Below are 14,979 nucleotides of genomic sequence, written 5' to 3' on the forward strand. Positions count from 1 at the left end.
TAAGCCTACTGGTGGGCTACGTTCTGATAGGACTAATGTTACGACTAGTGCGTTATGAAATATTCAAACGCCAGAGTCTTCAGCACTCTAAACTATTACAATAACAGAAAGCATGGGCAAATCTGTGCGAGCACACAAGTTGCGGCAGAAAGTGCGTCACACAAGCATGTACCGTTCTGATGGTGTCTGATAAAAGTCCAACAAATCGTCTGCAATTTCAAAGTTCGTCGCACCAATTTAAAACACAATTACATCTGAAACCGAACTTTAAAACCCCAACTCCTCGGATCTTCATAATAGTAGCCACGACTGGGGAGATTGCTGAATAGACTGGCATGCTGTCGAGCGTCCGATTGTACTGCGTCTGTAGCGCGTACTGCTCCGCTGCTGTTTTTACCCGTCTGCAATGACATGGCCAATCGCTGCGAAGCCAGAGCCTCGAAACGGCATGACCATGTTGCTATGGTTAGATTTGGGCGACAACTACGCCTTTCTGTGGTGAATGGGTTTGGCAGCCTGTTGTTTGAGTTTTCGTCTGTTTGTGGTCGCCTGAAATTAGCTGGAGTATGCTTTAAAGAAACACAAACTCCCAGCGTAAATTGTAGTTATAAGAAAGGCCGAATTTATCAGCGAAGTGTATGTTGTGCTTTACTGAAGCCTATCCTCATGCTGTACACATCGGCACGATACTTCTCCGTCCGGTACGTTCACCCATTTTGTGTCATTACGCAGCTTCTTTCTATTGGTTCCGTCGACGGGTTCAATGTTGCACCCTCCCCCTTGTATAGTTCCGGTATCATGGCGGCCTTCAGCGAGTGTGAATGACACTGAATGTAAAATTATGAAATCTTGTGATTATATGTTTTGAAGAAGATGTTATTGGCGACGTTTCTGCGTTGGCCCTTGTGTCCGAGCACATTGCGATCAGCGCTAAGGACTCGGAGAAGCTACAGTCAGGTGTGTTGCACAGTTAGAGACGATACGATTTCTTTCGGCAGTATTACTGAGGATCTATGGTATGACTGATTATGGTTGTCTGGGCTAGCATTGCTGAATCGACGCGAGGACTCGTGTGTTTGTGTTCCTGTTCCTAACACGTGGGGGTGTTGTTCTCCGTGAAATGGATAGCCTTGGCTCCGACGCCCGAGACGGCCCGCCCTTGTTTTTGACAGCTCACAGTAATTCAAAAGCTGTCATTGAATAGTTTACTAAACATTCTCCTTACATTTGTTGGCAGGTTATGATAGATTGGGTTGAGCATGTCATATAATATCTTACTGCACTTATTGCATAAGAAAAGTTAACTTATCATTCAGTTTTCAGTGTCATCATTGGCATGATCATACTTCTTGTTCTTGAGACAGAAACTTATTGCATATGAATGAATGAATGAATGAAAGTCTTGTTAATTTCTTAATACGTGTAACTTCATAGGCGTGGCGATGGGGATGTATAGTAGTCTATAGGCCTATCAGCGCAGTAGATGGGGATGTATAGTAGTCTATAGGCCTATCAGTGCAGTAGATGGGGATGTATAGTAGTCTATAGGCCTATCAGTGCAGTAGATGGGGATGTATAGTAGTCTATAGGCCTATCAGTGCAGTAGATGGGGATGTATTAGTCTATAGGCCTATCAGTGTAGTAGATGCAAGTGGCATATGAAGAGGTCATGCTCAGCTGATACTCTCTGGGTGTATTGAGCCCAAGTGTAGCTCCCAGAGGCTCCGTGACAGAGAGGACAGTCACACACCCTGTTGCACAGTTGGCCTCTTGCACAATGAGGAAAAGTTACTTCACGGCGAAGAAAACAGACATGAAAATCTGTCTTTAATTTGCTTTTGTTTTGGCAAAGTGAGGAGTTAGCTGTTAAGCGGTGAGAGCTAGTGCTGTGCCATGATTGCTCTGGGGCTAGGGCTACTCCCAGCACTGGGCCCTGTGTGTGCGGCTAGGAGCATTTAGCATATGAACAAGCACATTCCAAGACACCCAGGCACCATGTCCTCACCAAACATCTCCATATTATCCTGCTGGCTCCGTCGACGCCATGCTGTCTGAAGAATAGTGCCTTATTCTAGACTAGGCCTTCAGACAGCACATATGTAGGAAAGATCGGAGGTACTCGGGGATGTAGGTATTAAATTCCCGTGTTTCACATCAAGGTACCAATGGCTTTAATGTCATGAGTGTGTGTGTGTGTGTGAGAGAGAGAGTGGGGGGGGGGACACACTTTCAGTCAGCAGAGTGGTGGTGGTTGCTGTGTGTGATGTGCTTCAGAACACTACCACCAGTGTGGGTACATGAAGCCCTGCCCCTGATCGTGCTTTTGGGAGAACAGAGGGGCCTCTAAATGTGTGTTTGGAGTCTTACTCCCGTATCCTAGTTATTGTCACCTCCCCTGGAAATGAACTCCAGGGGAGTCAGTCATGTGACCTGTGGCCCTCATCATTGGCCCCTCTAACCTTTGACCTCTTCACCTTTGCCCCCCCCAGTTGCAGCCCTCTGCGTGTGTGTCGGAGCGCGTGCGGACCTTTGAGCGGCTGCTGCAGAAGCGGCCCACAGCAGAGCCGGTGGCAGAGCGCCGCCTGACGGTGCAGTTAGCCGATGGCCGAGCACTGAAGGCTACCGCAGGGGTCACGACCCCACTGCTGCTGGCCCAGAAAGCTCGGTAATAAACTAGCACAATGCTGGGTAACTAAGAGAATGCTCAGTGACTAACAGAATGCTTGGTTATCAATAGAATGCTCAGTAGCTAACAGAATGCTTGGTAATCAATAGAATGTTTGGAAACTAACAGTAACAGAATGCTCAGTAGCTAACAGAATGCTTGGTAATCAATAGAATGTTTGGAAACTAACAGTAACAGAATGCTCAGTAGCTAACAGAATTCTTGGTAATCAATGGGATGCTTGGTAACTAACACTAACAGAATGCTCAGTAACTAACAGAATGTTTAGTCACTAACAGTAACAGAATGTTTGGTAATTAAAGAGTCCTTGGTAAGGAACTGGAACCAGAATGCTGAGGCACTAACAGAATACTTGGTAAAGGCCTGTACACACGGCTGACCACGCATCAGTGATTTATGGCTGCCCACTGGAGAAATAGAATAGAATAGTGAATGGGCAACGCATACGGCAAGTGGAACGACGGCCATCACATTGCTCTAATCAGTCCGTCTCTAATTTCTACAGTCGATTTGTATGCTTCATAATAGAAAACAGTTGTGTGGTCAGTGTATCCACTGAATCGATCAGTGATTGCGTCGCCAGCAGTGAGTGTAGTAAAGCAATTAACATTCTGGAGGTCATCTTGATCTGCCCAAGGAATGCTGGACATTGCAGACCAGTTGGTGGTTACTTCAGGTTCCCTCCTCATGACAGAGGCCATGCTATATTTACCGCACCTCAATCACAACTTTTCCCCACAGTAGTATGTGCCTTGATCCTCCCCTAATCTGGTTATAGGCTTATGTGATTCACAATGATTTTTCAGAAATTAACTTTAAAATGAAGTAGGAAGGTCTCCTAATACAGACTAAAAATGAAGTAGGAAGCTCTCCTAAAACAGACTAAAAATGAAATGTGTTACTTTCTCTCTGCACTGTGTGCGCAGATGACTGTGGAACATTTCAACTGTTGTGTGCACCTATACTCGTTTAACACTTAGGATGTGTGTGTGTTTGTGTGTGTGTCTGTTTGTGTGACTCAATCCATTTGTATGCTTTACTGAGACACTGTTTTGTTCTTTTGGCCTCAGTGTGAAGGATGCCGTAGTGGCCAAGGTGAATGGCCAGCTCTGGGCAATACAGCGCCCTCTGGAGGAGGATTGTGAACTGCACCTCCTGGGCTGTGACACAGTTGAGGGGAGACAGGTATGGTGTTACTGCACGAAGCAACATGGACACCAATACAGACTCATACATGTACACCGCTCACAGGCACACACTCACACATGATAATACACACAAAGCAACATGGATGCAGGCTTGCTAGAGACAGACATATACAGATACACCACTCACACACACACACTCACACATGATAATACTAATACAGACTCGCTTTAGACACACACACACACACACATACAGATACATCACTCACCGACACACACTCACACATGATAATACTAATACAGACTCGCTTTAGACACACACACATACAGATACACCACTCACCGACACACACTCACACATGATAATACGCACTAAAAGAGCTGCTGCTAAACAATGCAATTTGATCATCTGTAACTTTTCTTATGTTTACTCAGTGTAATGATTGCGGAAATAACTAAGCAGGCATTGCTTTGATCCAAGTCCCATACTGTGTGTGTGTGTGTGTGTGTGTGTGTGTGTGTGTGTGTGTGCCACTTGTGTGTGTTCTGCTGACTAGGTAGTTTGGCAGACAGGGGCATGTGTTTTGGGACGGGTGATGGAAGCTCACTTTGCTGCTCAGGTGTGCCGAGAAGGAGTGTCAGACACAGGCCTCTACTGTGACTACCATCTGGACAACAGGTAACCACACACACACACACACACACACACACACACACTCACTCATAAGAATTCTGCACTGTGTAAGCAGAGTCTAATCCAATCTGTGTCTCTGCGGGTACATTTTGTTTTTTATTTACTCATATTTTCTTGCAAAATTCAGTCTGACAAGCGTAGCCATAATGAAAAGCAGGCAAGACTGGTCAGACGAGTGGCTGCGCTGGTCATCTCTGCGTGGTTCTAGAATGCTCCGTGGTCATGGTGACACTCACACAGCAGCGGTCACCACCACAGCGCTCTCATGCTCCAGCACAAGGCCAGGCCAGACCACGGCAACATGACCTCAGAGATGATGCTGTGAGGTCAGCGCTGAAGTCTAAAGCCTATTACTCAAACACACACACACACACACACACACACACACTCCTCTCTGCTTAGTCAGACATGCACCATTCCCTGCCCGCCACACTCGGCTGGGCTGTAGCCTCAGAGTGAAGTCACTCCTCTCGTGACCTCCTGCAAATGGCAGCCAAGGATGAGCTCAGGAGCGAGAGGCCAGTCTGAACTGGAATCAGTGTGTGGGGGGGATTTATCAGATTTGGGACTAACCGCTCGTAAATAGGAGATGGGTTGGAGAGTGTGTGTCCTGTCATGCAGAGTAGAAGCAGTCAGATAGTGTGTGTGTGTGTGTGTGTGTGTGTTGTTGGTGTGTGTCTATGAGATGTTATCTGATTGGTGCTGATGGATGAGCATGCTGATGTTTGCTGATGCAGCTGTTATGTTAATGTTTATCCACCCTCACCACACCACATCTCTCCCCCTCTGTCTTTCTGTCTCTCCGTATTATCACTCTGTATCTATCTTCTCTCTCTCTATCTTTTTGTTTCTCCTCTCTTTTCTGCATTTGCTCTTTCTCACCTTTTCTCCTCTACTCTCCTCCTCTCCTCCTCCTTTCTCCTCTTCCTCCTCTACCTCTCCTCCCCCTCTATATTCCTCTCCTCCTCCTCCTCCTCTCTCCTCTACCTCTCCTCCCCCTCTCTATTCCTCTCCTCCTCCTCCTCCTCCTCCTCTCCTCTAGTTCCCTGTCTCTGGGGGAGGTGGAGGCGGCCTGTAAGGAGGTGGCATCTCTGAAGCTCCCCGTCACCACTCTGGAGCTGAGCGCTGAGGAGTTGAAGGAGCTCTTTCAGGTCAGCATGACCCCGTAACCCTTGACCTTTGAACTTTAACCCAAAGTAAGGGGCGGGTGGGCTGTATGCTAATTTATGTGTGTTGCGTTTATTGAAGGGTAACCCTCTCAGACGTTGCTTGTATGTGTGTAGTGCCACATGTGTGCTTGTGTTTGTCGTCTGACACACTTGTATTTTGTTGTAGGACAGCCCTCTGAGACTACGCCTGGCTGAAGAACAGATCATTGGGCCTTCACTGTCTGTCTACAGGTGTGTGCCAAGCTGTTTGATACACATACACACACACACACACCGATAGGTGTACCTCGCCCTAATGTAACATTTGCCACATATTTATTTATCCATTTTTTAAATGAGAATGGCCATTAGTGGCAGCACTAGTGTAAACAGTCACAGACACATTGGGATCCAATCTCCTCCAGCACTTGCCGATATTTTATTGCTCACTTTTCTCTCTCTTACTCTCTCTCTCTCTCTCTCTCTCTCTCTCTCTCTCCCCCCCCCCCTCCCCTCCCTCCCAGGTGTGGTGAGAGTGTTGGAGTGTGTAATGGTCCAGTTCTTCCCCACACAGGCTTCCTCAGAGCCTTCAAGATGCTGCAGGTGTGTGTTTGTGTACGCGTGCATGTGTGTTTGTGTATATGTGCGTGTGTGTGAGAGAGACAGAGAGCCGTACTGATCTTTTCGCGCTCTCTCTCCCTCCCTTTTCCCTCACGGCGTGCGTGTGTGTGTGTGTGTGTGTGTGTGTGTGTTCTGACGGTCCCCTGTGGGGAGGGAGTTTGTAGCAGTCATTAGACAGCCATAACATTAGCTGGTGGATGGATCAGTGGTGGTGTTAAATGTGTCTGGGGGTGACCCAGAGCTTTGCAGACAAAACACACACACACACACGCACACACACACACAGAGTTGCTTTTCCGGCTACTGCACTCTCCCCACACATGACAGCAATTGAGATGGAAAGTGCTGGGGTCAGAGGTCAGATAAGTATGTGTGTGTGTGTGTGTGTGTGTGTGTGTGCTCTTCCAGCTTAGTTCTTATCTTAACAGCTACACAACACCCCTGCCCTTCCGTCTGCCTCTCACATTCTCCACTCTACTGCCTGTGTGTCATTCTGTGTGTGTGTGTGTGTGTGTGTGTGTGTGACTTTCTGTTGGTGTTTTTGTGTTTTTTTGCCTCCTACATTCTTCTCTCCTATCTGTGTGTGTGTGTGTGTGTGTGTGTGTGTGTGTGTGTGTGTCTGTTCCATTCTGCAGCTCTCTAAATCCCCCCCCCCCCCCCCCCGTCTCCTGTCTTTCCTGTTGTCCTCCATCTCTGTCTTGTCCTGTGTGTGCTGGCCCTGTGTTGCCCCAGCCTCGGTGTGCGTGTGTGTGTGTGTGTGTGTGTGTGTGTGTGTGTTCTCCCTTGTTCTGTGGTGTCTCCATTTCTGTCTTGTTGTGTGTGTGTTTTCTGTGTTTCCTTGGTCTCTTTGGTAGTGTGTGTGTGTGTGTGTGTGTGTGTGTGTGTGTGTGTGTGTGTGTGTGTGTGTGTGTGTGTGTGTGTGTGTGTGTGTGTGTGTGTGTGTGTGTGTGTGTGTGTGTGTGTGTGTGTGTGTGTGTGTGTGTGTGTGTGTATGTGTGTGTGTTGGAGACAGTTTTCTGTGCTGCCTTGATGTCTCTGGTCCTGTCTGTGTGTGTGTGTGTGTGTTGGAGACTGTGGTTTGGTCCTTGTCCTGCTCTCTCTTGGCTTTCCAGCTGAATTCCTCTAGTCTGTTGGCTTTTCTACTTCTCTCTTTGATCAGAATGAATTGTAACATTTTAATTGTTTTAATAGTTCTCTCTCTCTCTCTCTCTCTCTCTGCCTCTTGTTCTCTCCATTTCTTGGCTCGGTCCTTTCCTCCTCTCTTTGGTTGCCATTCAGTCTCATCCATGACCTTACCAACATGGCTCCAGCTGGGAAGTCTCTCTGAAGTTCTTTGATTGTTATTGATGACCTGCTTCTCTTCTCTCTCTTGTTCTCTGTGTCTTTCTCTGGCTTTCTACACACACACACACACACACACACACACTCTCTCTCTCTCTCTCTCTCTCTCTCTCTCTCTCTCTCTGTCTCTCTCTCTATCCCTCTGTCCTCAGGTGTCCCCAGTAACTCTAACGGGGGCAGATGACTCCTGTGGGGTGGTGCGAGTGATGGGCGTGGCGTTTCCAGGGCAACACGAGATGGACGCGTGGGAGAAGGAGCAGGAAGAGGCTCGCAAGAGAGACCATCGGCGCATCGGAAAGGTGGACCCCTCATCACTCACCTGTCCAGTGTAGAGAGACCATTACTGCGTCAGAAAGATCTCCCCTTCAGAACTCGCCACGCAGTTCTAGGCCACTCGTGTGTTTCCACAAACATGCGTATGCAGAACAACACAAGTGGAAAGAAGCACAAGTCTGCTCAGTTCGATCAGCTCTTTTAGCCTTATAGCGTCCCGAGTCTGAGCTTGTGGGATTCAGACCGGCACCGCCAGCAGAAAAGGAGCTGCTGCTTGGCATGGTCCTGGTCCTCCCTCTCGTACCTGTAGACCTTTAGGAAGGAAGGGCCCCTACATCAGAACCTGTAGACCTTTAGGAAGGAAGGGCCCCTACTGTACATCAGAACCTGTAGACCTTTAGGAAGGAAGGGCCCCTACTGTACATCAGAACCTCAACACTTGTGCAGGCAGATGGATCCTTTAGGTGCTTCTGCAGGGCAGTCCCACCATGGCTGATGTGTTCAAACACCAGCTGTTGGCTTCAGCTCGTTCTGTCATCACATCCTCGTCTTGGCACGCAGATCTGTTTGTTCCGCTCCTCTCTGCTCTCGTGCTGGCCTGCTCTGGCCAAGTGACTGGGAGCTGCAGTGGACCGCGGGTTAGGCCTGCTACACAGAGTGACTGCAGTGGACCGCGGGCTAGTAGGCCTGCTACACAGAGTGACTGCAATTAGTAATCAGGTCCTGGCTATTAAGAAGAGCCATTATCAGAGTCATAAAACCGTGAGCCGTTTGATATGTGGCCAGCATACAATGGAATGGCTAATGTGTGGTCAGCTGATGATTGTGAGTGTGATTGCCTCTCAGTGCAGAGCCAGACGTCATCCTGCAGCTCTAGCAGCCCAATGCCAGTAAACGGTCCTGTGCAGTCTGGCCCCAAGAGTTCACCAAGCTTGCCTAGACCATTCCCTACAGGAGTTCTCTTGTGACACAAATAATGGGATGGTCAGCGACACACACACACACACACGCACACACACACACACACACACACACACACACACGCACACACACACACACACGCACACGCACACACACACACACACTAGCCATGCTCTTCTGTCTCTGTAAAGTTGATAAACGGTGATGTGCCATGTTCTATAGTCAGGGTTTGTGAATTCATCACAGCTTATCAGGACGATCACACACACACACACACACACGCTTTAAGCTATTTCCATCCTCCTCATTCCATCGTGTGTGTGTGTGTGTTTCAGGATCAGGAACTCTTCTTCTTTAATGACGTCAGTCCTGGCAGCTGTTTCTTCCTGCCTAAAGGAACACACATCTATAACTCACTCACCGACTTCATCAAGGTACACACACACACACACATGCGCGCACCCAATATCATATATACACACGCATTCTCATTAACTAAGTAACTAAGGGCCACACACGCACATACACATTACACACTCAAGCCAACTCTTTCAAGGTACGGAGACACACACACACACACACACACACACACACACACACACACACACACACACACACACAGAGACTACACAGTGTGACCTCTCCCCTTCTCACGTGTTTATGTTTCTCTTCTTAAACTCCTCTTTCCTCATCCCCCCTTATTTACACTCGTCCTGCATCCTTCCTTCCCGCCTTCCTGCCTCCCACTTACTCACTTCCTCACTAACTCTCTCTTTCACACTCCTCCCTCCTTACTGCTCTCTCTCTCTCTCTCTCTCTCTCTCTCTCTCTCTCTCTGAGTTTCCTTAATGTAATGACTATTCAAGTGTTAGCGTCCCAGAGTAATACATCATCCGTCTCTCTCTCTCTCTCTCCATTCAAGTGTTGCCATCCCATAATAATACATCATCCGTTCTCCTTCTCTGTCAGAGTGAGTATCGGAGGCGGGGCTTCAGTGAGGTGGTGACGCCCACCCTCTTCAACACGTCGCTATGGGAACGCTCTGGCCACTGGGAGCACTACAGTGAGAACATGTTCACCGTGACGTGCGAGCCGCACACCTACGCGCTCAAGCCCATGAACTGCCCCGCCCACTGGTGAGACGGATCACTTCCTGTTGACTTCCTGTCCTGCGATGTTTAATCTCTTTGACATGCGACACACAGACTTGTTTACAGGTGTCTGCTCTGTTTGTCCAAGCATGACCGCCCCCCCCACAGCAAAGCCAGTGGGCCCACACCAATCTGGTGACTTTAAATAACAACCAGTTCAACTGAAATGAAATGGTGGAAACGGCTGACTGTATTCTTAGCGACTGTATTCTCAGCTCAAGGATTGCAGAATAAAATTCCGAGGATCCCAAGAGGCAAAACTCCCCCATTTTAATCAACATTCCTCTCACACGTTATGAGTAGATCACTTGATGAGTCCGTGGCAGCATTGCACCATCCAAACAGAATCTCTTTTTTGCTCTCTCTCTCTCTCTGTTTCGTTGGCAAGAAGTCGTAAACACATTTGCGGGTTCTCTAAACAGAATTGGAATACGAACATGAAGTGCCCTCTGGAGATGGGGCAGCTCTCACCCGCCCACTGATTCAGTCACTTTCAAAAGCTCAATATTTCCATTCAGGCCAGTGTCACACTTTACTTGATGTAAATGTCGTTATCCTGGGCTGCTACGCTGGGCTCTTAGTGGACGTCTGATGTATCTTCAGTTCCGCCACAAACCGGCAGCGACTGCACGCACATGGAGTTCAAGTGGACTAGAAAGCACCACCGTGTCCGTGTGTGTGTGTGTGTGTGTGTGTGTGTGTGTGTGTGTGTGTGTGTGTGTGTGTGTGTGTGCACGTCTGAAAGCGTAGAGAATAAAGGCCTCACTGTGCCTGCCACAAATGAAGCGCTTTCTCCTGGAGACTGGCTGTCAGGAAGTACATGTGTGGGCTCTTTAAAGTAGACATTCTCACACACTCCTATTCAAAGTGTGTATTTGTCTTTCAGTGTCAGCATTTGAGTCTCTTCACATCAATTTACGATGGCTGTGTTTTGCAGGACTCACTGAGTGAGATACTGGTGAATAAATTACCTCAGCATTGGCAGGCTTCCTAAAGCTGGGTTTTCCACTAAGAGTTTTTTTCTTGCCAGCCCGTTGTCCAGAAAGAATGGATTTTACCTGACAAATTTGAAACTCAATTCTCAATTCTGTATGCATCGGCTGACAAAACAATGACAGTGTCATTCGGATAGAGCCACAAAGAATGACAACAAAGCCGCCAAGCTGCCATCCTGTGCTGTGCATGTGGAGAGGGAACTGGAGCTGAATTCAGCAGGATATTGAGCCTCGTGTCCAAATCCTATCGCTCTGCCATAGTTCAGTTGCAGCTACAACACGATTGTTCTTGACACTAGGTTATTGTGCAATTTGATGCAATCAAAAGCTGTCAGACAATCCTGCTCAGCAACCACAGATCTGAAGATAAAGAACTGAAGGCTTACAGCTGAAGCAAGAAGCAAAGTTGAGCTTGTTTTGAACACACGCATATTTGAAGCATTGCTGAATGATAATAACTACAGAAGTGGGTTGTGTACGGTCGCTAGCGAGAGCTAACACAGGGATTAATATCTTGTAGAGTGTTTTTCATTGCCAGCCCAAACTTTGTAGATTGGAAGAAAAACGTATTCTTGGTATGGCTTACTTCAACTTTGTATAGCACTCTCATTGATTTTCCTTATGGCCCTAGATGTGGAACAAATTGCAAAAGAGTGACATTGAGGGTCATAAACCTTTTTGTACCCATGTGGTATTAATCATTTCTTTTCATTAAATGCAATATTTTTATTACTGTTGTGGCAATAGAGCTCAACTGTTGGCACAACATTAGTAAAGTAGTGTATTTGCAGACAAATGATTGTTGCCAAGTGGGTACAAAAAAACGACATTAGTGATGCTCTTTTAAAGGCGTATACAATGTATACTATACATCTATGCCCCTATGGCATGTTGCTATCACTGAGTGATTTTTTAGGTGTGCCTGTATGCTAGACATACTGTATACAATTTTCTTTTACTTTTTATTCATTGCGCTATTTGGCTGTTGTGAGTGACTTGTACATTTCCCAGGTGTGGAATGTATTAAAGTCTTATCTTATCTTATCAGTGAGCATACACTACACACTTTTAATGGTTAAGTGTTGACATGTTTGTCTTCCATCCTACAAAAATGTTAACGCCCAAACATTGCTTTGAAGTTGAGACGTTTAGGATAATTGAATACGTTTGAAGACATTGAAATTGATCAAAATACTTTTTTTGTAGACAAACTGCTAAGAAAATCTGAGACGGTGCGGCAACCATTTTCCTGGATTCTGTCTGATGTATCATGGAGTCACCCAGCTCCATGATGAATTGATTGTTTTAGTTGGAGCACCAGTGTCCGTGTGTTTTAGGGTATACTGGGTAGGGAAGACCTGGTTAGAAGTAATGTCTGTTCATTGGTGCCAGTCCCAGGGCTGCTGTGTGTGTGTGTGTGTGTGTGTGTGTGTGTGTGTGTGTGTGTGTGTGTGTGTGTGTGTGTGTGTGTGTGTGTGTGTGTGTGTGTGTGTGTGTGTGTGTGTGTGTGTGTGTGTGTGTGTGTGTGTGTGTGTGTGTGTGTGTGTGTGTGTGTGTGTGTGTGTGTGTGTGTGTGTGTGTGTGTGTGTGTGTGTGTGTGTGTGTGTGTGTGTGTGTGTGTGTGCGCGTGCCTGCTGCTTTGGTGGTGTTCAGCCCTGATAAAACATAGCAAAACACTCATTTCAACATAAACAGTGGTGTGTTGAAAACCACAGCACAGCAGAAAAGCCCCTTCTTTCTTTTCCAAGAGACTTAGAGCCAGATGAAATCAATGTCAAAGTGTGTTTTCAGTGTGTGTGTGTGTGTGTGTGATGAAATCAATGTCACATTATGTTTTCATGTTCTTCTCACCTCTCCATTCTGCCCGTCTTATCCTTCTGCTGTAAATGACTTCAATACATTGTGAGCTCTGCCTTTCTAATAAGTAGAAGTAGGTTTAGGAAATTAGCCCTGAGAGGCCGTGGCTTATACTGTAGAATCCAACGGCTAAGGCGTTGTTAGGTCGTTCTTTCTAATAAGTATAAGTATATGTACTCTTAGAGCAGGTGTTGTGTACATGGTGTTGCATAGCGTGTCAAACAGAGAGAGAAACCGATGCAAAACGTTGAGATTGAACATGCCCCTGATCTTGGAGCAGAGGGCCTGTTCACAGAGATGATGTAATTGGTTTTCATGCGGTCACTGTGTGTGTGTGTGTGTGTGTGTGTGTGTGTGTGTGTGTGTGTGTGTGTGTGTGTGTGTGTGTGTGTGTGTGTGTGTGTGTGTGTGTGTGTGTGTGTGTGTGTGTGTGTGTGTGTGTGTGTGTGAGTGTGTGTGTGTCTGCAGCCTGATGTTCGAGCAGCGGGGTCGCTCGTGGCGGGAGCTGCCTCTGCGCTGGGCTGACTTCGGCGCGCTGCACCGTAATGAACACTCGGGGGCGCTAGGGGGCCTGACCCGCGTCAGACGGTTCTGCCAGGACGACGCCCACATCTTCTGCACACCTGAACAGGTATTAGTGATGTCACCCCACCTCCACCTTCCCACAGCTCCCCCTCTGCACTGCCACACACACACACACACACACACACACACACACACACACACACACACACACTCATCTGGCTCTAATGTGGTTGCCATCAGCTGCTGTGATGGATTCTTGGAGGAGACGAGAAGGAGAGGAGAAGATGAGCTCTTACACAGATAGACAGAGAGAGAGGGAGAGAGAGAGATGGAAGGAGAGAGGAGGGGAAGAAGATGAGCACTGAGAGAGAGAGAGAGAGATGGAGGGATGGAGAAGGAGAGCAGGAGAAACGAGAGGAAATTATGGCATGTTCATGTGTGAAGTGCCACTTTCAGCAACAGCACTAATGTCTTGCTATGCAGCCCTTACTTGAGGATGTGTGTGTGTGTGTGTGTGTGTGTGTGTGTGTGTGTCTGTAGGCCAGATGTGAGCGGGAGAAGCGGAGGTGCTGAAAGGCCACTGCTGTCCTCTCATTGATCTACTTTACTCCCGCAGCCTGCACAGGAGCAGCCAAAATAAGCAGCATTCAGCTCAAGCGCTTCATGTGATTTTGTGTGTGTGTGTGTGTGTGTGTGTGTGTGTGTGTGTGTGTGTGTGTGTGTGTGTGTCTGTCTGAGTTTCCTCTCACTTTACCTTAAATCACTGGAATGTGCGGGAAAGACACATTCCTGTCCACTGTGGAGTAGCTCAACACACACCCTCTTCCATGTGCACACACACACACAGACACACACACACACATACACACAAACTCACAGAGTGAAAATGGCTGTGCTATCTTGTGCTGATTCACTTTAGCGAATAAGATTAGCACGCTGTCAACAAGACCCCCTCGATGCTGTGTCCCTATTAAGGGTGTTCAATGGGCCACTGTCCTCTGTTTTGCACCCCAGCATACTCACACACACACACACACACACATACACACGCACAGTTGTGTCTCTCACTCTCTCTCTCTCTCTCTCTCTCTTCCTCTCTCTTCCTCGCGTCTCTCTCTCTCTCTGTTTGTTTTTCCTTAGTCTTCTACTCTAGGGTTTTTATTGTCTGTGGTATTGGCCTACATGCCAGACATTTTTACACTTTAAAGTCCTTGCTCTGACTTTCCCTCTCTCACTCTTTCCTTCTTATACGTCTTTCTGCTTCTCATTCAAATGTGCAACGTAAAAAAAACCATATCTTTGTAAGAAAGGATCTGTAAAACTCAGAGTCCCTTTTTCCCTTTTGTCATCATAAACTGGAGTCCAAGTTAATTTATTGCAGCAGCCGTCGGCAGCATGTTGTCATGAATGCTTTTGCACATCAAACAGATGGAGGCCAGGCCAGGCATCAGTGGAGTTTAATCATCTCCGTATTAACGGGCGACTGGAGCCTAATTTTGTAATTCACAATAACATGACCCCCCCCCCCCCCCCTCTTTCAGTTCTACATCTTAATCAATCTCTCTCTCTCTCTCTCTCTCCCTCCCTCCCCCCTCTCCCTCTCTCTCTCTCTCTCTCTC

At 47.3% G+C, this 14,979-nt stretch overlaps 1 protein-coding gene across 1 annotated transcript; it reads left to right on the top strand.

Moving 5' to 3' along the window:
* Positions 1 to 774: 774 nt before the first annotated feature.
* On the top strand, positions 775 to 13,466 carry tars2 (threonyl-tRNA synthetase 2, mitochondrial; the record flags this gene model as incomplete). The annotated part of the gene is given in 11 exon segments (XM_062538097.1): positions 775 to 957; positions 2,490 to 2,665; positions 3,757 to 3,871; positions 4,392 to 4,513; positions 5,571 to 5,679; positions 5,864 to 5,928; positions 6,201 to 6,279; positions 7,791 to 7,937; positions 9,168 to 9,266; positions 9,802 to 9,968; positions 13,304 to 13,466. Coding segments are annotated over 11 exon segments (1,326 nt in total), but the record flags the coding sequence as incomplete, so codon positions are not given.
* Positions 13,467 to 14,979: the final 1,513 nt, after the last annotated feature.

The sequence above is a fragment of the Sardina pilchardus genome, chromosome 6 (assembly GCF_963854185.1).
Source record: "Sardina pilchardus chromosome 6, fSarPil1.1, whole genome shotgun sequence".
Taxonomy (NCBI): Eukaryota; Metazoa; Chordata; class Actinopteri; order Clupeiformes; family Clupeidae; genus Sardina; species Sardina pilchardus.